Raw genomic sequence first — 22845 nt, forward strand, 5'->3', positions numbered from 1 at the left:
CTTCCCATGTCAGTTCCTTGTCAGGACCTGGCGGATTCTGTCCCACAGGTCAATTTCTGTACTTGTTTTTTTAGACTGTTGTGCGGATTTTCCTTAGTTTCCAAGGTAAATTTTGTTCACCGATGAAGTACATTTCAACAGAGACTGTGTTTTGAATACTTGAAATAGCCACATTCGGGATCAAGAAAACCCCAAAGCCACATGTACACAAAGATTTCAACACTCCTTTGGCATCAGTGACTGGGCAAGTATCTATGATGGTCATGTGATTGGGCCATACATCCTTCCACCCCACCTAATGGATGCCAGGTACTTGATGTTCCTGCAGCAGGTGCTGGTGGAGTTTTTGGAAGATGTGCCATTGGAGATTCAGAACAAGTTGTGGTTCCAGCATGATGGTGTGGCAGTATATTTTACAGTTCTCGTCCAAAATCATTTGAACATAATCTACAGGGATAGGTGGATCAGTCGAGGTGGACCACAAGCTTGGCCACCAAGATTCCCCGATTTAATCCTTTGGACATTTTCTTGTGGGGCCACATGAAGATTCTTGTTTATGAGACCTCTGTCCAGTCAGAGGAAGATCTAATTGTATGGATCATGGGTGCAGCAGATGTCATTATCCATTTGGACAGAGTTTGTGCAAACTTGCTGTGCAGATAAACTGTGTGCACTGAACATGGTGGCCGGCTGGAGTGGCCGAGAGGTTCAAGGCACTTCAGTCTGGAACCGCGAGACCAATACGGTCACAGGTTTGAATCCTGCCTCGGGCATGGCTGTGTGTGATGTCGCTAGATTAGTTAGGTTTAAGTACTTCTAAGTTCTAGGGGACTAATGACCTCAGATGTTAAGTCCCATAGTGATCAGAGCCATTTGAACCATTTGAACATGCTGGTCATCATATCAAACAGCTGTTGTAACACTGCAATTAATAGGAGTGAAATCTGTTTGTGTTGTTTCCTCGTAAAATGGAAACAAATGTTTCTGGACATGGGTTCCTATGAAAAACTTGACAAGTTCCCTCTAAAACCTCTAGAAGTGTGTAATGCGAATTGTGAAACCCGCTCTATCTGTTGGGTCTACTCTATATTGCTTCAACACATTGGTCCATGCCTTTCTAGTGAACTGACTCCCATTGTCAGTTATTATTATGTACTTTGGTAGGCATGAATTATGAAAATAGACTTTGGCCAACTTTTCTTCCAACTTCACCTCCTGTTGCTTTCCTCAAAGTATTGAGAGACTAACTCTATTGCCACAAATACATATGTCATTGCACCACTAGATTTCGGGAGTGGGCCCAGGAGATTTACCGCAATTGCTTCCTTGGGTTCCTTTGGCAGTACTACATGCACAAACCCTTTGTGCTGTACTGTAACAGTCTTCGTTTTCTGACATGTCTCATAATTCTTCAACAGTTTCTTTATCCATCTTGTCATGTCAAAAATCTAGCAATCATGCCATAATTTTTCCATATATTTCCTGAGACCAAAATGTCCACAGCTGAGATTGGTATTCCATATTATGAACGTTATACTTTGTTCCAGAATGCACACCCTCCATTCCTCCTCATTTACATTGTTTCTGTGGCATAACACTCCATCATGCAAGAGGTAATATGCCATGATCTTGTCTTCCCCAGTGCTATTCTACTTACTTTTAAGTAGCACTAACTTTTCACCCTCGTTTTGCTCTCTTAGATGTTCCTTACTACTCTGCACGCTGCCCCTTCCTGTATAACCCCTTTTATCAGATAAATCTTTCTTTTTGTTGGCAAAGGAGGTGCAAAATGTTCTTCTAATCCTATATGCATTTGAGATAGCGCATCTGGCACTGTCTGTGAAGTTCTTGGTATGCACTGAATATCGAAATTAGATTCTCATGGAGCAAGCATCCATCACATTGATCTGTTATGCCACAGTCTGCATGTTAACATAGATGACAAAGCCTTGTGATCTGTTACTACAATAAATTTTCGTCTTCTCAAATAATGTCTAAATTTAGCAAAATGATACACTACTTCTGATGCTTCCTTCTCCATTATTGACTACTTCCGTTCTTGTTCATTCAACACCTGACTACCAAAAGCAATGGTTCTAATTATTCCTTTCCTTTTTCCTCATCTTTTTTATATAAATGGACCTCTAGTCCATAATCCAAAGCATCACACCCCAAGTAAAATGCCTTTGACATATCTGGATGAGCTATTTTGGAGCATTACAAAGTTTTTGTTTTATTTTTGCAAAATCTGCAGTACCCTCCTCTGTCCATGACAATGCATTGCTTTTCTTCAGCCATCTATGCAGTGCTTTGCTATTTAATGTTTGCTCACCAATGAATCAACAGTAGAATCCACAGAGACCAATAAAACTTATCACCTGCTTCCTGTTTATCGGTATCTGAAAATTTCTTATTGCTGTCAGCTTCTCTGGGTCGTGGTTTTATTCCTTCTGGCCCAATAATATGTCCCATGAAAGGTATTTCCAGTCTTCTGAATTCTGACTTCTGAAAATTAAGGATGGCACCTGCACATTCACAACTTTCTAACATTTCCTCCAGAGTCCTTAAGTCTTCCTCCCACATTTCACTGGCTACAAACATGTCATCTAAATATATCATAATTTTCTTCAGCAAATCTTCTCCTAGCATTTGGTCTAGCATTGTAATAAAATCAGACAGGGATATGTTCAGTCCAAAAGGCAGCACTCTATATTGATAATATCTTCCCTTGTACGAAAATGCTGTAAATGGCCTTGACTCTGGGTCTAGCAGTATTTGATGGTATTCAGACATCAAATCCAGATTTGTAAACATCTTTGCTTGTTTAAATTTCTGCAACAGTTTGTCTATGTTCTTTGATTGTTTCTTTTCTGGTTCAGATAACTTGTTTGCTTGTCATGCACCCAACACAAGCCTTACACTCCCTCTTCTTAGCCACAGTAACTAATAGGCTGTTGTATTGACTTTTAGATCTCTCTATTACTTCATTTGTTAGGATCTACTGCAGTTTCCTCTCTACTACTTCTTTTCTTGCATGTAGTATTGGATAAGATGGCTTAAAATATGGCTTATACAGCTATAATTTTATATGATATGCTGAGCCTTTTATTATTCAGGATCTATTTCCAAAAACTTTTCTGTATCTTCTGATTAATTTGGATAGCCTTTCAGCTGCTCTTTTATCAATATTCTTAATTCCATGTATTTTGTTGCTGACTTCTTCCCATGTGAGCTCACTTGCATCATTTGTACTGACAGATGCGGTTTACTAAATTTTCCTCTTCCATTACATCTTCACAGGTTGCTACTTAGCAACGTGGGAAAAATCTAGTACTCTATCTAGTGTAATTTTGTCGTTGAAACTTATCTTCTCTTTTTCTCCATCATAAAGTCTCGCCTTATTTTCTCTACTTATTTCTACTTCGTGCTCCGTCAACCAGTCTGACTCTATAATGACTTCTTGCAAATTAGGCATGACTACCACATCCATTCTGTATATGTCTCCTTCAGTCTCAACCTCCACTATTACTTGACAATTCACCACTTTCCCGTATCCATCAACAGCTTCTTTTATTGTAAACTCCATATGTTGTTTCCTGATTTCAGTAGCTCATTATATATGTTGTTAGCTATATCATGCAGCTGGTTTCCCAAATTGACTACAGACCTAGTTGCACACCCACGTATTTTAACTTCAATTATTGGAGTAATTATCACCTTATCTTTTACTGTTTCCTCTAGTGGGTCTTCTAGTTCATCATTTAGCTGTTCAGCCTTTATGGCATAAATATTTATTTCTTCATTGTCTGTGTTTACAGGCCCTGCCATGTATATTTCAGGTCGGGCCACTCCTGAAACACCTACATGTTTTCCGTTCCTCCATTCTCAGAAAGTTCTGCTCCACTTCTCTGCCTCCATCCACTGCAGCTATCTTTGTGCAAGCTGCACCTTTCTTCCTCTCTTCTACCTGTCCTTTGATCATCATGAGATCTGAAAGCATAACTGCCATGTTCTTGGCCTCTACCATTTCTCTGTGTTCCGGCGTAATGTCAAGTGCCAACACAACAATCAAGAAAGGAAGAGCAGAGAGGGCTGTGAGACGACATCAGTCAATAGCACACTGACAGACCCCTCTCTAGGACATCAGCAAGACATAAGCGGCATCTAGGCCAAGAGAATATAAGTACCGCTCTGTCTGGCTGTAGCTTGAGTTGAAGACGAGCCAACCTATTAATGCTACAGCAGTGACTTATGAAATGTATTGTTTTGCTTGTATTGGAATTGTATTTGCTGAAGAGCTTGCTTGTGTTTGTCTATCGCCCCTTGCTTAAAACATGTCAGTATCTCACAAAGTTAATTATTGTAATCATTTTAATCATTTCCTTTTGTAATAAAGTCCATTAATATGATTTGCTTGAATTGTTGTCTAGTGATCCTAGAAATCAGCTTTCCTAGGCACCCTATATTAGACGAGCTGGCAGAATACAACACTCTGTCCATTCTGCCACTACTGTTAGTAGCATGTCCCATGATGTGGGGCTGCACTACTGGAATGGTCTGTGTTCACTTGTGGCAGCCTATCTGCACACTCTAATTGCTCAAATATAACCCTGGCCTGGCCCACGGAGTCAGTAATCGTTACTATTAAATGACTACATACTTCACGTGGCAGCCTTTGTATCACCCCAATTGCACCACATTTTTCTCATCTGATTCCTCTCTAATTCCTTTTCAAAGAACTCACTGTAAGTTCTTGCTCATTCTGTTAATATGAAAAATTCCATATAAAGATTAATATGTCATCCTGTTTGTTCTTGGGCCAATACTTTTTTAGGAGCAGCTTCTTAAATTCTGCATACGTTAAATGTTCCATATCTAACCATATGCCCCAGTCATATGCTTCACCCTCTATTTGATTTATGATGTAAGCAATTTTAGTTCCTTATCCTGTAATTTTGGTAATGATCTCAGGAAATTCCTTATAAATGCAGCAGGGTGTAACTTGCCTTTGTGGTGGAATTTACTGAACTTACAACTGTTTATGAACTCCACTTGAGGGTCACTACTGCAGTTTAGGCACTTAATGTTTTATTTCACTAATTAGTTTCTCAGTTACAACCGGCTTGATCTTTTGCTCAATATTTCTTTTGTACTTTCTACATTTCTGCTACCATCTCCCCTGTGACTTTCACCATCTTCTCAACCTCTTCTACTCATTTATTAGTTTCTTCTCATCCTTGTGCGATCATATTTGCCAAAACCCCTAGTGTGTTTATCTCTAGTGTTATGTTATCCTGCATCTGTTTTTGTTGTTCTTTTATTTGTTTAACTACTATTGCCTGTTTTCTGAATTGTGATTTTATTTCATTGTTTACTTTTTCATGTTCTTCCTTCCCTTTCTTTTTAATTCATTATCCATCTTTTCCTCCCATGCTTTAAATCTTGCCTCAAAACTTGTGAATCACAAATTGTTTTCCCTGATCTTCTTCAAGTGCTTTAATGTCTGATTTGAGTTTGCTTAATATTAATGATTTAATTTCCTTGTTTGACTTTTAATTTCTTCTATTTGCTTAATTATTTTTCTGTTTAGTGACCATTACATTTCTTTTACTCACTTATCTATTTTTTCATCTAATTCCTTGACTGCCTTCATCATTAGTTGTAAATCAAAACCAGTTCCTCCCCTTAGCTCTGGGGTTTCTTCGAAAATGTTGTACTAACTATCTTTGCTTGCCTCCATAGCTTCTCAATTTTCCATTTTGGGTGTGATCATGGCTTTTGTGCCAACTGCTTGGGGTGTGGTCTGAATTCCTGCACTTTCCCACTCCATGCTATCTTCAAAGAATAATTTTGTTGAGTTAATTAACAGATTTTCCTCGCCATCGGATTCATTTTCTTGTTTCATTTCACTCCCTGGTAACCAGTTTTCCTGTTGCTCTACATTTGACTGATATTTGCCTCCTCTGAAACACTCTCCTGTTTGATTTCCTCTACATGCAATGTTGGCTCATTTTACACTATTTGAAATTTACTGCTACTTTTCTGTATCTGATCCCAAATTTACCAATATTCACTGTTCTAAAATTTCGCTGTTTTGTCACACACATACTTCATAGCCTATACAGCACCTGTCATTGATTACTTTTTGTCACACTATTTATCAATTTCTACTGCATCATTTTTTGGTTAATGGCTTACAACAACTTGCAACTTGTTTTGTACTTCTGCTGCTGCTGTTGACCACTGTACTGCTAGCTGCTGATTTTTGTGATGTGGCATCTGCTTGATCTGCTAATCATCAGGTAGCCTGGCTTCTTCTTCTTTCTTGTAGCAGCTCTTCTGTCATATCCTAAATGTTTAGAAAATTGTTCCTTCCTTTGTTCTTCTTATGAGCACATCTGAGAATCATGCAGTCCATGTTGTCATGTGTTGTTACATGTAAGCTGCCCCCTATATGTATCTCAGTTTGCTTTCAATGTTTCACTCCGGCTGCTTGACATTTTCAAGGCTATCAAACATCTATACAACCAGTTTTTTGAGTGGCAAACATACTCTCAAAGTACATGCAACTGTATTTAGAGTCTCTACTGTGTAAATTACAACACATGTCCTATCTACTTCATTCAAACTAATGTGAAACAATCCCATAAAAAAGTTAGGAAAGTCATTGATGTTGTCAATTAGATAACACACTGGTATGAAACACTTGATTTTATTTGTTTCTTGATTGCAAATCAATTTCACATGGTTTCTAACTGCACTTGCACTACACTTCCATATCCTCCTCATTCATAATATCGAATGTGTTAGTCATTGACATTCTTTTTCTGTGCAGTCTTCTTTTCCATATTAAATATTTCATAATTGACAAATTAATATTTTTAACACAGTTCTCATGATGGTGCTCTCATACATATTCACATCCTGCTCACATGAAGGCTACAAGTATGGCTCGAGTGCAACTGACTGCCTACCGCCAGCCAGTCTCTAGAACGAGCTTGTACCTTCCAGAACTATGGGGCACCCCATCAGTGATGCCACTGCACTGTAGCAAAGAGGTACACTGTGCTGTAGCATAAAGTATAGGGGTAGATTCAATCCGTCAAATGCCACATTTACATCTCTACCCTTACACGGTCACTGGATGTGTAAGGTGAGTTGCCTGGGGAATGAACTTTGTGTAGCAGATCACTTTCACCAGAAAAGACTGCAATTTCTTCCAGATTTTTGACCCAGCAGTTTCTCAATAGCATTGATATGCTCTGTCATCAGCATGATCCCTTTGCTGCTTAACATATGCCCCAATACTGCACAGGATCTTGCATTACTCCAGGTTACAATTCAGTCTGTTCTCTAACAGCTGCTAAAACAATGTTTACAAGTTTTACGTGAGTTCATCCATGGTAGCACCAGTCACCTAAATGTCATTTAAATAGTTTATGCACTTTGGAATGCCTCGAGTTAATTGCTGTGTGTATCTTCGGAAACTTACTGTTGCTGAGGCAACCCCCAAAACGTTGTCTCTTGTAATAAAACATTCTAAAATGCTTTTTTTTTACCAAGGCTTCTCATGTATCTGCATCTAGAGGTAGCTGCAAGTATGCATCCTTCAAATCAGTCTACGTAAAATATTGTGCCCCTGCTAACTTTCAAACAAGGTCCTGGTCAAGGAACTGGGGAAATGTCGATCCAACTTTGTGCATTAATCATGGTCTTAAAATCACTGAAAATTCTGATGAACCTGTTCTCTTTCTTTATAATGGCCATGAGTGTCACCAAGAACTATCGAAGACTGGTGTAATTGCTCCACACACCTGTAATGTGGAAAATTTGGCCTTTATGGCATCCAGCATAGGTACAGTGGACTGCATGAGTGACATATGAATGTTAAACTCTTTAGCCATACCCAACATTGATCGGAATAACTGCTGATAATTTTGTGATAATGGTTCTAAAATCTAGAATTGTATTGAGCTTGATGCCAGCTTCACATCATCCAGTACTCAAAAACTGAATGCAGTGAATGTATTTAAACCAAAAATGTTTACAGCCGGCAGTGAAGTTATGATCAACAAGGTGATGTGCCATTCCATATCCTAGTATTCTGCCCACACAGCAGTTTGTCCTCTCAAAGGAATCTTTTGCTGGCTATATCAAATAACCTGCCACTGCGGCATCTGCAGACAGATGGAGCCCAAACTCTGATAGGTTTCCCAGTTAACCAAAGAGATCACTTCCTCTGTGTGAACTTAGAACTGTGTTGTAACACCACTGGTATTTAATTCAAACAAGAGGTTATTAGGTGCTCGGCCGGGTTCTGCCAACACAAGGGTCAAAGCAAGCACTGATGCTTGGTCAGGTACTGCACCCAGAATGTAGTGGCAAACACCAGCATGTTGACTCATCACTCCGTTGTCCTGTCCTGGCACAGTACTGCTAAGAGCCCTCACTTGAGACATGCAAAAAAAGTGGACACTGGCGATGCCCATGATGAAGCCAACAGTTTGGACAAGACTTAAATGGCTATGGGAGTGAATCCAATGTTGAGGTGGGGTAGCATCTTGTGATCTGCTGTAGATACAGAAAGGGAGGGTCCATACTTTTGCACAATCTTGTGCAAACTGTTACTACTGCTAAGTAACAAAGCACTCAGGACTGCGGGATCTGACATGTTTCTTACCTTGAATACAGCATAAATCTACACAAGTAGTTTTTCCACCTCTCTACAGTGCCATGAGACATAGAAAACTGCGGAGACAGGGGTGATGGCTGCTTGCAGATGTTCACCCCACTGGCTGCATGCTTGCGTTTTGGACCAGCTCTACATCTCGCTTGACAGCTCTTGCATCTGCTCCTGCTGTAGTAGTTGGCAGTAGTTGCAGTTTCATATGTTCCTGCTGTTGTGTCTGTAGCATTGTTTTATGCTGCCAAAAGCTCCAGAAACTTTTGATCCATTGTTATGAATTTATGCACATGCAAGAATCAGCCTCTTCACCACTTTAGTAACACACTACCCAGGTGAGGGAATGCCACGAGTCAGTTTCTGGCAAGTGGCAAAAGGATCAAGTGGATGATGGGAAAAAATGTACACACATCCGAAAGGGCAAATTGAGAGTAATCCAAAATGTGAAAGCCTAGAATCATCAACAACGTACAAGCAATGCCAATTCTGGATTGCCAACACTGATCAGTTGCAAACTGCTAATATTGACTGTTGTGATGTAGTTCTTTCATGTCGTTATCATTAAAAAGTAGTTGTTAAGCAAATAATTGTATGAATAAAAATAACACTAGAAAACTGCAGCTATTTTGTGTAGTTTTATGGAAGGAGATACACACCAAGTTTCGCCATACCAGAAGCTGACCAACAGCTGCATGTTAAGCTGTGCAACATTACTGAGGACAATGTAGCCAGACGGATTTCACCATGATTGTCTTACAGGTCTTTGTTTATTTAGTATTTCAACATATAGCAGTGATAATATGCCCCTCAGTACAGCTGATTATTTGAAGGTGACATTACCATAAAAATTGGTAATAGCTGTTGAACATGCTTGGGATTATGACTGAAAATGAAATGGTTTTGTAATAACTTGCAATCACTGATGCTCCACAGCCATATGGTTAATTTAAACTCCTGATGGAAAGTGCTGGCTAGCCGTTCAGTCTCATCGTGACATGTTTGTGTAAAATGACTGAAAACATTTAATCCACAAGAAACAAAGACATTGCACATAATATAAATAGAATTACATTTCAATCGTATGTGCGTATGTTGAGTTAACTTTGTTTAAAGGTGCAATTTTTTTAATCAGGAGACCATTCTGCTCAGTTTTTAAGAAAAAGTATGAAAGTATGTTAAGTTAAAGTGTCACTCTTGTATTTAGAGTTAAAACAGTGTGTCTTTATTTTTTATTCTAAATTATTTTCATCTATACTCTGTGAGCATAATATGTAGAGGTCATCTATTTAAAAAACTATTATAAACATACTCAATAAAAGACTGTACTTTTCAGCACAAACAGAATTTCCAGCCGTCAAGAGAACACATTGACAGCCTCACAAAGCAGCAGACACACAGTGACTAGAAGACGAAACAGGGCTGACACAGCACGCGCCACAAGGAAGCAGGTACATCAGTCAACTAAATGCTACCACTGATTGAGTACTCACAAAATTCTCTAGTGCATGGCTTGGAGGCAAGAGATACATTACATAAAATTCAACATATGCAATTAAACATCATTAAAAAGTAGAAGACATTGAAACTTAATTCAGGTGAACACAGATTTTTTAGTTACTGATCTCTAATTCTGATGTATAGACTTATCCAGTCAGTTTATAAACATTTACTTAATTTTACAAGTGGAGATAATTTATTTCTCTGCATAATTATATGTACTCGTACATGCAGTAATTAAGTACCAAAATAAATATGGTGTATTCTGAATTCTGAAGAATTTAAACATATTATGACTTCGAAACAATCAACAATAAGTTTTTCTTCTCGTGTAAAATCTATTATGATGCTCAATAAAAGACATAACACAAGTAATGATTGGTATATCTTATGGCACTGAAACAAAACACTCGTCAAATCTTCAGTTTGATTTCAGTATAAGGAATAGTTATCCTCATATTATACGAAATTGACACACTTCTTCCAAACACAAATTGAGCACAAGGGAAATTTTTGCCACAAAATAGTTTTCATTTTACATTGAGATGATCATATGGCATAATTGGTCAGGAGATCCTCTCTACAGTTATTAGGCTGGCAAGTCTTTCTGTCACTGCAAACTGGTTCTTGCAACCTCTTTTAATGACTTAGTAAACGTTTAGAGCCACTTTAGGTTTGCTGGTTTAAAATAGCTGATGGCAGTGAGTCTGGCTGCAATTGACGTTTGTCCCAACATGTGTAGATCAATGCACAATTGTTTCTTGTTTGTGCCCAAAATAAATATTTCAGCAACTTGAATGGAAGAAAAATAATTATAAAAATTACTTATGGTATAAACTTCCTTCTTTGTTGTTAAAGGAAAATATGATATGTGATTTAATTCAATTTTAGAGATATGTATTATATAAGATACATTAAGTAAGTGACGCTCAGTTATAGAAATATGAAGACATATTCATATGAAAAAACTCTCTGTTACAGACATCTACAAAACACTAAAACTAGAAAACACTGAGATGCCAGATTAGTTTAATATTATAGTTCAAGCTTTTTTGAACACTTCTGGCCCTTGTCATCAGAAGTCAAACTTCTATCAGGACACTTCTTAGAACAATTCTTATAGCATGTTGTTGTTGTGGTCTTCAGTGCAGAGACTGGTTTGATGCAGCTCTCCATGCCACTCTATCCTGTGCAAGCTTCTTCATCTCCCAGTAACTACTGCAACCTACATCCTTCTGAATCTGTTTAGTCTATTCATCTCTTGGTCTCCCTCTACGATTTTTGCCCTCCATGCTGCCCTCTAATACTAAATTGGTGATCCCTCGATGCCTCAGAATATGCCCTACCAACGGATCCCTTCTTCTAGTCAAGTTGTGCCAGAAATTTCTCTTCTCTACAATTCCATTCAATACCTCCTCATTAGTTATGTGCTCTACCCATCTAATCTTCAGCATTCTTCTGTAGCACCACATTTCGAAAGCTTCTATTCTCTTCTTGCCTAAACTATTTATTGTCCACATTTCCCTTCCATACATGGTTACACTCCATACAAATACTTTCAGAACCGACTTCCTGACACTTAAATCTATACTCGATGTTAACAAATTTCTCTTCTTCAGAAACGTTTTCCTTGCCATTGCCAGTCTACTTTTTATATCCTCTCTACTTCGACCATCATCAGTTATTTTGCTCTCCAAATAGCAATACTCACTTACTTCTTTAAGTGTCTCATTTCGTAATCTAATTCCCACAGTATCACCCAATTTAATTTGACTACATTCCATTATTCTTGTTTTGATTTTGTTGATGTTCATCTTATATCCTCCTTTCAAGACCATGTCCATCCCGTTCAGCTGCTCTTCCAGGTCCTTTGCTGTCTCTGACAGAATTACAATGTCATCGGCGAACCTCAAAGTTTTTATTTCTTCTCCATGGATTTTAATTCCTACTCTGAATTTTTCTTTTCTTTCCCTTACTGCTTACTCAATATACAGACTGAATAACATCGGGGATAGGCTACAACCCTGTCTCACTCCCTTCCCAACCACTACTTCCCTTTCATGCCCCTTAACTCTTATAACTGTCATCTGGTTTCTATACAAATTGTAAATAGCCTTTCACTCCCTGTATTTTACCCCTGCCACCTTCAGAATTTGAAAGAGAGTATTCCAGTCAACATGGTCAGAAGCTTTCTCTAAGTCTACAAATGCTAGAAATGTAGGTTTGCCTTTCCTTAATCTATTTTCATGCATGTGCTTCATAAATAATTGTTAATTATAGGAAAGTGAAAAGGAGACACAAAAACAAGCAAGAAAGTTCCAGTATACAATGGTTCCACAAATTATCCAATTTTGAAATAGTGACACCTATTTCTGAGTTCCATAGAAACTTGTAATCAATTCATCAATACAATGTTACAGAAAAAAGTGTTCAGAATGCTGTTCTTGTGTCCATATATTATATAGCATGTCTCTGCAATAATCTGTGAATCTTCTGTTGCTCTCCTGTGTTTTCCATCAGTTTATCCTTCAAAGCAACATTCCTAATTTTCCAGTGTTGTAATGTGAGCCATGTGCATGAGGTATTTTACATGACCAAAAATGCAGGAATCCATGGAATAAGTCCAGTGATCTAGGACTATGCACTAGTGTATTAACCAAATTTTCAGCCACAGTTAAAATGAGACATCTTATAAAAGATCAGGAAGAACACTTTGCTACAAGTGAAGATACTTCATAAATGTTAATCTATGTAGCAAGAATTAAGGTCCATTTACACCGTGAGAGAGTAATCTCACATGGATACTCAGTAAGATGTACTGCTGATATTGTGAAGTGTGCATTATAAACATTACAGTAAGTCCAAACATATCAGTTATGGAATTAAAAATCCCATCTCGGCTGAATCTGTTCTTTAAAAGAAGATAATTATGTTTAATAATAAATTGTGGCAGAGCAGAAATGCAGTTGGAAGGCAATTCTGCATTGTTCTCCTAGTCAAAATCATCAATCTATACCCTAGATATTTTAACAACTTTTACTCTACACCAAGTGGTATGATTTTAGCCCCACATTTTTAAAGACTAAGGAGACACCATGTTATATCAATTAAGGCACCATTATAGCATTTTATCCATCATGATGATGATATATGAAGTATTATCAAACAGCCTCCCTTATGCTATTAAACAACCAACATGGCTTTTTAAGAGGAAGAGCCTATACATATTGAGTCTATAACATAATCTAGTTAACTGGAAAACACAAAGAATTCAACAAACCTACATTTCTAACAGTCAAAAATTATGGCATGCTAAAACTTTTCTTGGAGTCAGTAGACAAAAACTATTGGAAATTATGAAAGAGAAAGGAGTTCCAGCCCATATGTTAAATGCTGTTAGAAATCTCTGGCCCAAGAGAAACAATAAAGCGGAGGTAATGTGGGAAAAAAGCAAATAACTGTAAACCAATACTTCAGATAAGCATGTCCTTTATCATCTGCACTGTTGTTTAAGTTTTACATATAAATTGTTATTTGTAACTGTAAAGAAAGTCTTGGCTCTGAAATCTAATACAGAGCAGTACCAAAGGTGGACTTATTTGCTGTAGATGACCAAGTAATCACAACATAGTCAGAAGATGATTTACAAAGACCAGTCCATGAACTGCGCGCGCACACACACGCGTTTTTGTTCTCCAAAAAACTGAGGCCAATTGAGATTTGTCAGGAAGTTTGTATAATGTATGGAAATGATGAACTGAGTGAAGCTGAAGTGAGACAATAGTGCATCACATTTAACAATGGCCAGCCATACTAATCTTCAGGAGAAAGTGTGAAGTGGCCCAGAATTGTCAGTGCTGAACTGGTGGAGAAAATCAGTGATAATATTTGCACATGTGAAACATTAAAGAAATCGAGGAGAGTGATATAAATCAAAACATCAAGGAAAGTTACATTCCAAGGTTTGTTTTCATTCATGACAATACATGACCTCACACAATGATTTAGACTCAAAGGATCTTGAATGGCTTTGGTTGGGAGCATTTTAGTCGTCCACTGCACATTCTGGAACTTACTGTGAACAATTTCCACTTGTTTCCACACATGAAGACCTGGCCTGCAACACAGGGCTTCGATGATGACAAGAAACTGTACAAAGGTGTCCAAACAGAGTTGAAGTCTCAGGTGGCAACATTCTACAATGATGGTATTAACAAGTTGGTGTATCATTATGATAAGTGCATTAATTTGTACGGAAATTATGTTGAGAAATAACTGAACAATGTGCATTTCAAATGTAAGTAATAAAATAAGTTTCATTTCTTTTTTCTTTTTTCTTTTTAATTCTAAAAACCAAGTTACTTTCTGAATAGCCCTTGTATTTTCACATTTAAGGAAATTTGTGGCTGAAAAAATGTTTCAAGTCAAATGAAGAGACTATGAGAACCATTAGTGGCTATTTTACACACCCTCCAAAATAAATCTTCAGGGGTGGACTCTCCTAATTGGAAAAGTAAAGTGCACTGCCATAAGAGGACGATGTTGAAACATAAGTGCATTTTTATCTAACAACTACTGTATTACACTGCCAGGCCAAAAAGTTGTCACATTGCTCTCATAGTGTCTCACTAACAATTAAGAATAGCTGCTGAATCCCAACACCAGGTGCAATATGATTCATGATTAACTTCTTGGTTGAATGGTCAGTTTCAAGAAGTGTTATGTTTACTGCATCACTGTCAAACCATTGTGCAACAAAAGTAAAGTTGTATGATACAACTAGCTGTGAAATCCCAAAGGTTAGGTTCAGCCACCTGAACTGGAAAAGTATATTCTATCCTTTGCACCCATAGGCACCTTTCCTTCACGAATTGCATGCAGTGTGTGTTTGTTAAGTGTAATTGTTAAGAATAGAATAGGTGACTGTAATGGGTGTAAGTGTAGTGTGGTGTCACATATGTGTTGGAAGATGGTAAGAGAAGAAAGAGGGTGAAATGTGCCACCAACACAGCACCTACTAATCTCAAATACTAATGGGTTCAACAAGTTTAATGTCCTCATCTAAAATGTATTTTCCATATTCCATCACAAACCATTACTTTTGCCTACATATTTAAAATATATGAAACTTTAGAGAAGATAAAGGCCCATTTTCTTGTAACAACATTTGTTGTTTATTGGATACATGGGATATTCTTGAGTTTTTCAAATTATTGTAAATGGTGAGGAAATTTGAAATAAAGCACACTCTCTTAATGTAATGCCATCACAGTTTGGCACGGATCACTCTTCATCCAGCTTTCACAGTTTGTCATGGCTGGTAAAGCACATTGCACATTGGTAATCTCATGTCAACATTGATATTTCTTGGAAAATACTGAGTGGAATACAAACAGTGGAATGAACAGAGATAACAGCTCACTGTATAATGTAGACAGCTTACAAACTAGTGTTGTTCTTCAGAGCACCCACAAAGCTAGTAAAAAAAGGGGGGGAGGATCTTTTCAGCATTTTATAGATCCAGCTTGTGCTCCATACATTTTTCCTTCTTGGAGAAGCTTCAAAGCTGATCTTAAAGCATACGTATTCTGCCAAAATCGTTTACAGGTGAATGAAGGCTGTTGTTGTTGGAATATTTAATTCTTGTACAGCAAACTCTTAGCCTCATGATATTTTGACATATAACTCATGTATTAATTTCATGTTCTTTATCACAGTAAGATTGCTATATCAGGTGTTATTGTGTTGAGTTTGACAACTCAGGTAGGGGAAAAAAATAAGGGAGTGGAAATACTCAAGTACAGCATTGTTTTTCAGTTATTTCTTCAGGGCACGTGGTTACCTTTTCTTTTCATACACAAAGTGTCTGCTGAAAATTTATCTTTTCAGTTGTCTTGCTTTCCGTAGAACTATTACTTATCTATATTTTTTAGCATATCTTTTCCAACATCAGCCACTGAGGATTAAATATTGAACAATGATACAAAATTTGTACATTTTTGGAGAAATCTCAGCAATGTGATCACAGCAGTTGTGACAATGTGTGGATGTCGACAGATATATAACTTACCCTGTTGATTTATGCCACTGCTGCTCAGCCTCTAACAAAAACTCTCGAACCTGTCTCTACTGAGAGGTTCTATTTACACCTAATTATTAAGAATAAGATATGCTCTATTGTTGCAGTAGAAAAGCCATAGGTTCTACAGTTCATTAAGCACAAAAGTGCTTTAAATGACTCTGAAAACTGATATGTAAATTCTCCATGATAATTTCATTTCATCCTTTGCATTTGTATCCCTTATTCAGCTCATACAAAACATAATGCAGACAAATCTGTCACCCAATCACAGCAGACTATAAGGCTACAACATATACTCAATACTATTTGTTCACTTTTATTTTGACTGGTCTTCCTCGGTCAGAATTAGTCCAAGTCAGCAGTGTTAAGGTAAACAGTGTAAGTTTTTCCAGCTTTGTAAACAATCAGTTTGGTGTCATGCTAGCAGCTTTAGTGTCATCATTGCTGATTGTTGTCTGTCATTTTATAATACTGTTTGAGAATACTGAAGGAAATGTAGTTGCAGGTTATATTAAATATCAAAGTGGTCTCTCTGCAGGCTGATTTATAATGAATAGCTGCAGAACAACTATCTGTACCAACGACATACAGTATCCCGTTACATGACGTCTTTTGCTGATACATCTGCAAGGAATGTCGATTTCATCTGATTAGTCTAGGAATATGAAAATCCTGCAGAAATGACAAAGCAGAAAATAATGTGAACTCTTTGAATTTTAACAATGCAATGCGAAAGTGGTGGTTTTTATAAATTGTCACTAAATTTGACATTTTTCGTGTTCCTACATAAAAATGTTGTAAATCTGAGGATGAGAGTTCACTAACATTGGTAAATGATAATTACTGAATGGTGAAATTTGATTTTATCTTTCTTCTCAAATTTGAAAATTGCATATAATTTTAAAACAACAGTTGATTTCCCAAATAAAGAACTATCACTCTAGATATGTCATCATGCGGACTATATTCCTGTAGCAGTTTTAGTTGCTGAGGTGATATTTCCCTGTTTTTGAGAGTTCTTTAATGTGATGCATCAATCAAAGTAGATACTTTGGTAGTAGCGCCAAACAGGGTGATTTCGGACAGTTTTGTCGTTATTTTGATTGTAAGTTTTGTATATATTGTTAGATTAAATTGATTGTTATGGAAGTGGTAGGGTATAAGTGAAACGAATAAAATATCCCATAACCAGAAAGTGTATGTGTAGGTATATTTATCTGAGGCAGTTAAATAAAGTGTCCGAAGTCACCCCATGGATTGGGGTGATTTCGGACACGTGTTTTTTAAATCTCTGTCCGGAGTTACAGAATATAGAGGGCTAATTCGGACAGTTACTGCCTTTTTTAAAAATTCTACATGCTTTTTATTTGATTTTGGTGACATTTTACACATTTTAATGTAGCCCTTTGTTACAAATAAGTGATATAGAACGATATAATGAATTTTATGTATTACAGATAAGTTCTGGACCAGCTCGTTTAATATTTTTGCTTAAGTGAACAGAAAGATCTTCTGACTGTCATTTGAGGAATAAATGCACCCATTCTTCTCCTGGCAAATTATTACGAAATTTCTTCTCTTTTCAGCCAGATTTATCAAGGTAGCCTTTAACTAAATATCTAATATCTTATTTAGTGAAGGGAAATCGGCAATGTGCAGCCCTCAAGATACCTTGCTTCAACATTTCTTCTTCTTCTTTTCTTCTTCTTCTTCTTCTTTATTTAGCACTGGCTGTCCTCCCATTTTTTTGGATGTGGTTTTTGCACTTTATTTTTTAGTGTTGATTTAGGTATACCATACAAATCTGAATCTTTTCTGTATGATAATTTACCACTCTGAATATCACGAACATCTTTATCTAAAAGTTCTGGGTCATAATTACACCGTACTGTAGCACCTCTCCTGCTCTTATACGTTCTTGGCATTGTCCAAAATCACCCCACACAGTACACAGTTTTACAAAAACCGTCATTATTTTATAACCTTGCACAAGAAACTCGACAAACTTGTACAGAAATTGTCTCAATGCTGTTAGCTACTGAGCGCATCAAGAATTATGGTTACAATAACTTCCTGCTCGGCGCAACAATAGAAAGTTTCCACTTTACGATAATGCATGGATTTTTAACACTGAGACTGTTCATCAATTATTCCCCTATGGAAAAAATTGACGCAAAAGAAAAGTTGTGGGAAGTGATAAATGCAATCTTGCGCTTAAAATAACTGGTGCACAGACGTTAAAATAAGTAACTCTTTGTTTCTACGCAGTGGCAAAGAGCAAATAAGCCATACTGTCTGAATTCGCCCCGGTGTCCAAAATCACCCCGTTTGATGGTACGCTAGTATAAACATGAAAAACACAGAATTCTGCAGTATAGCTTTGCAAACACTTAAGTCAACATAGCATCTGATACTTTTCAACCTAACTTACGTTCTAGCCTACACAACGGATCATGTTGTTACCTCAATCTTCATTCAATCAACAGTAAAAATAATAGTGTATAAATATTGAAATAAATAATCAGTGTTGTGTTTTACTGCCATAAAAATGTTTGAATGAAATTGTATCTTTCTCTGTGATTGACTGATAGCAGCTGGATAAAACATTAACTGTATTTATAAGTTAAACACAAAGATTGCTTCATTAATGTACAAAAAATAACTTTTTGCTATTAAACTAGTAAGCTTTTGAGAAATATGCATAATTCAGAAAGAAATAAGCATACTTCAGAAAGAGGTGAAGGAAATACTGAAATGCCCTGTATTGCACTTTCGAATTAGTCTAATTTCTTTTATGGCTACAGATCCATTCATTAAGTCTGTGTTCACAGCTCTATGTTCTTGTTTCAACTATGGGAAGATAGTTAACTCTAGTAATGCTGACTTTGCAAAGAGTCTGTTATGTGTACTTAGAATGGCAGATCTCATCTGTGTAAGATATTCTAAAGGGATACAATATCCTTCACAATGTAGTGGAAAAGCAAATTTTTATGCCAGCAAGATTTGTGGACATCGCAAAATGTCTGGTGTTATGCTGAAGTCAGTTTCTGTCTTCTATGTTCGAGTTTAGACTCAGAGGGGTGGGGGGGGGGGGGGGGGGGGCGGGGCTGTTTCACACTACAGTGAAGTACTCACATATCGCTGGCATAAAGTCTCAGAAGAGAACTTTCAAGTTACGGCAATGCTTTCTCTTAATATTTTTAGTGGTGTCTGGTTACAAAACTATTTTTTTCTTTAACTGATTAGATTTAATGGGTTTAATATAAATGATTTCTCTTTAAATAAAAATGAGGTCAGTAAATATAATGTAATTGCTAATTATATTTACATCTTCAACATAACACTGGAAAACAATGAAATAAGACAAAAATAAGAACATACTGCAAGCCAAAGAAGGCAAAAAAAAACACTGACAGAAAATAATACTAACAGGCAAAAAGTAACAATGAAATTGGCCATAAAATATAACAATTTTATCCTGTACATAGTGAAGGTGACTCTTCCCCTCTTGCAGCAAGTATTTACAACCGACAGACATAAACTCATTAAAAATTACACACTCGTCTCTCATACTCTGTTTTGATTTAACTTGTGATGATCTTTTACATTCTGCCTGCTGTCTCCATTGTACAATGTGTGTTTCTGCCATGTCCATCTCTTACTTTGTGAGATCTGCTGTTCTGAGAGTACCATATGTTTGTTATTTTGCATCTTGTTCCCATAATGTCAATTTCCTCTTTGCCTGCTCCTTTACTTCACCTTTACCTTTGATAGGTACCTCTCTTTCCACCTGTGTCAGGCTTCTTATTTTTTATTTATAATTTCACCCTATGCTTTTCATTTTCCTCCTCTATTTTCTACAAGTGTGCTCTATTTTTGTTTAGATTGTTGTTCTCTTGTAACTTCACATCCTTTTCTCATAGTCAACTCCAATAACTTTTCTGCAACTTGTGATTTCTTCCTCTTCCTTCACAAGTAAAAAAGAAATTGCTGGAAATGGGAAAGAAACTTCTGAAAATGGAACCTGATGTTTAACGTTAATTTGACAACAGTTTTGACACACGTCATGGTTTCTATATGTTTTTGTTGGTCTTTATTACATAAGAAGGGCAAATATGGAACAAATGTCATTAACCAACACAATAAGGCAATTCTAGCAGTCTTTCTTGGTCTACAAAGTAATGCTCATAATAAAAGTATTGTCCAAACAATATAGTAAAACCTTCAACCAGAATTCAGTGCAAGTTATGCACCTTGAAATACTATGGCCTTTTCAATTACACAGCATTTTTTTTTTTTTTTATTGTTTTGCTTTCAAGTATTTTCCTATTCCCTCTGTCGAATCTTCTCCATATTTGTAAGAGTGTGTTTTGACTTTCATTCCTTTCTGTCCTGGCCTTCAGTTGGCTATAGTAGAAGTTCACTCTTTAAATATTTTTTTCTATGCTGAGCTGTAGGTGTTATATGCTTTGCCTTTGTCATTTTGTGGTATCATTCTCATCAGTTTGTGTGTGTGTGTGTGTGTGTGTGTGTGTGTGTGTGTGTGTGTGTGTGTGAAATTTAAATATCGTAGTGTGCATGTTATTCCATTTTCCCCTAACCTGATAACTTCCAGTTTGAATTACATATATGTTGATAACAACTAGTTTACAATATAGACAGGTAAAATGAATTGTATTTACCCACAGCCAGTTCCAAGTGTAAAGAAAAGTTTCACTGATATATGGATTTAAAATGTTAATTTCCTTTTTTTCCAGGTTATCAAAATGCTGATTTTGGTAGTAGTACTTTTCCTCCTATGTTGGGGACCAAGAATAATAATGAACATGCTTACTAAAATTGGTCTACAAAGTTTTACTCCAACTGAGTACACAATGAGGGTTGTGTTCAACATCCTGCCAGTCATTCATGCTTGCTTTAATCCAGTAATATACTCTTTCATGTCTAAAAACTTCCGCCGTTCACTGAAAAGACAGTTTGAGACTCTTGGCTGCAGAAGAAATTTGTCCAGACACAGGAGCAGCAGTTTCAGAAGCAGCAGATTGCATCATGGCACAATCACACAACAGACAAGCATCAGACCGCGATACACACTGTCCTCATCATCGAGCACATACAATGCTGATGTCACGAGACACACTGAAATGGAAAACACAGATTCTGTCAACAGTACAGTGGTCTGATGAGAATTATGCTTAAAAAATCCCTGTAATTGCTATTATAATTATAATAAAATGACAGAACAGTGTGCATTAAATACATTTTGTTTCTTGTTCTGTGTATGCCCCTTGGAGTTTTACAGTGTTCTTTTCTTCCTGGTGATTTATTTCTTGGGCTTAACCTCTTTATTCTATGAAAGAGACTAAAATAAAAACACAAAACTTCCTTTTCTCTCAATATCTTTATAAATACAAAAAAGATGTCACGGGAGGAAATGTAACAAAATAAGCTTTACAACAACAACTTTAGTGTAACATTTTCTTTTATTTTACATGTTACACACACAGCAAGATCCTATGGAAAGTATGTTCAATTATCAATAGTTGTTGCTATATGTGAGTATAAAAGATGTAATTGCTATGGAAAATATGGGCAATCATTATTTCACAACAGTGAAAAGTACTAGATTTAAACCTGTACTCATGGTCTCCTACTGTGTGTATCACATGTGTCAACACAGAGCAGTTTTTACAAAATATTTGACAAACCAGTCATATGTCTGCCATAAAGTGTTACAGTTAAGATTAAATAAATACACCGACATGATTTTTTTTTTTTTTTAATTACAGGTTGAGGCATGAACTGCACTCCATGAAAACACTCTCTCTCTCTCTCTCTCTCTCTCTCTCTCTCTCTCTCTCTCCCCCCCCCCCCATCCCTCTCCCCCCCCTCCCCCCTTCCATTCCTTCTTTTCTTTCTTGTCAACTGGTATCTCATATCACATATTATGATTTTTATTATGCAGATATATTTCTTGGTTTTCTAACATCTTTAACATGAAAGATCAGCATTTGAGCAAAAAGGAAGATGCACAGCCATTACCAGGTTTCTCTCAGCCTACAGAAATCAAGAGTTTCTTTACGTGAATAAAAATGATTAACTGTGTCAGTCACTATTTAATTTTTAGTTTTTTGGTTGGCACTACAAAATTTGACTACATGGCTCCCATCATCCAGTACCTGCAATTTAAAATACAAACAGCAGGTTCCACATGTATGTCAACAGCACATAGCGGAGAGCCCCTAGGCTGTAGAATTAATCAAAAACTGACCCCAATCTTAGTTTAAGGGAAACTATTCACTGAAGAATATCTACAGACAAATAGATTAAATTTAATATATCAGTATCCCAAAATAAAGAAGTTGCTCTGCTTCATAAGTTTAATTTATCTACCAATATTTGAATGGAAAAGTCTTTCATAGTTACGAAGCACAAATTGGTATATTTGCCACAAATAAAATGCTATATGTACAACTGATGTGCACACTGTGCAAATCTGATAACCAGGGCTGCACAGGTGTCAAAATATTAAATGATCAATAAACTGGAACTTTTATACTATAATTATTACACAAGATGTTAT

The 22845-nt window shown here is 36.8% G+C and overlaps 1 protein-coding gene across 1 annotated transcript in view; it reads left to right on the forward strand.

The window, feature by feature from the left end:
• LOC126470758 (cholecystokinin receptor type A-like) overlaps positions 1-21445 on the forward strand; it is a 32780-nt gene extending 11335 nt beyond the window's left edge. Inside the window, exons 2-3 of the mRNA XM_050098765.1 lie at positions 10017-10131; positions 21020-21445. Coding sequence (XP_049954722.1) covers positions 10017-10131; positions 21020-21445 — 541 coding nt within the window. The remainder of the gene's footprint in view (positions 1-10016; positions 10132-21019) is intronic.
• The last annotated feature ends 1400 nt before the right edge of the window (positions 21446-22845 follow it).

This window comes from Schistocerca serialis, chromosome 3 (assembly GCF_023864345.2).
Source record: "Schistocerca serialis cubense isolate TAMUIC-IGC-003099 chromosome 3, iqSchSeri2.2, whole genome shotgun sequence".
NCBI classification, from domain to species: Eukaryota; Metazoa; Arthropoda; class Insecta; order Orthoptera; family Acrididae; genus Schistocerca; species Schistocerca serialis.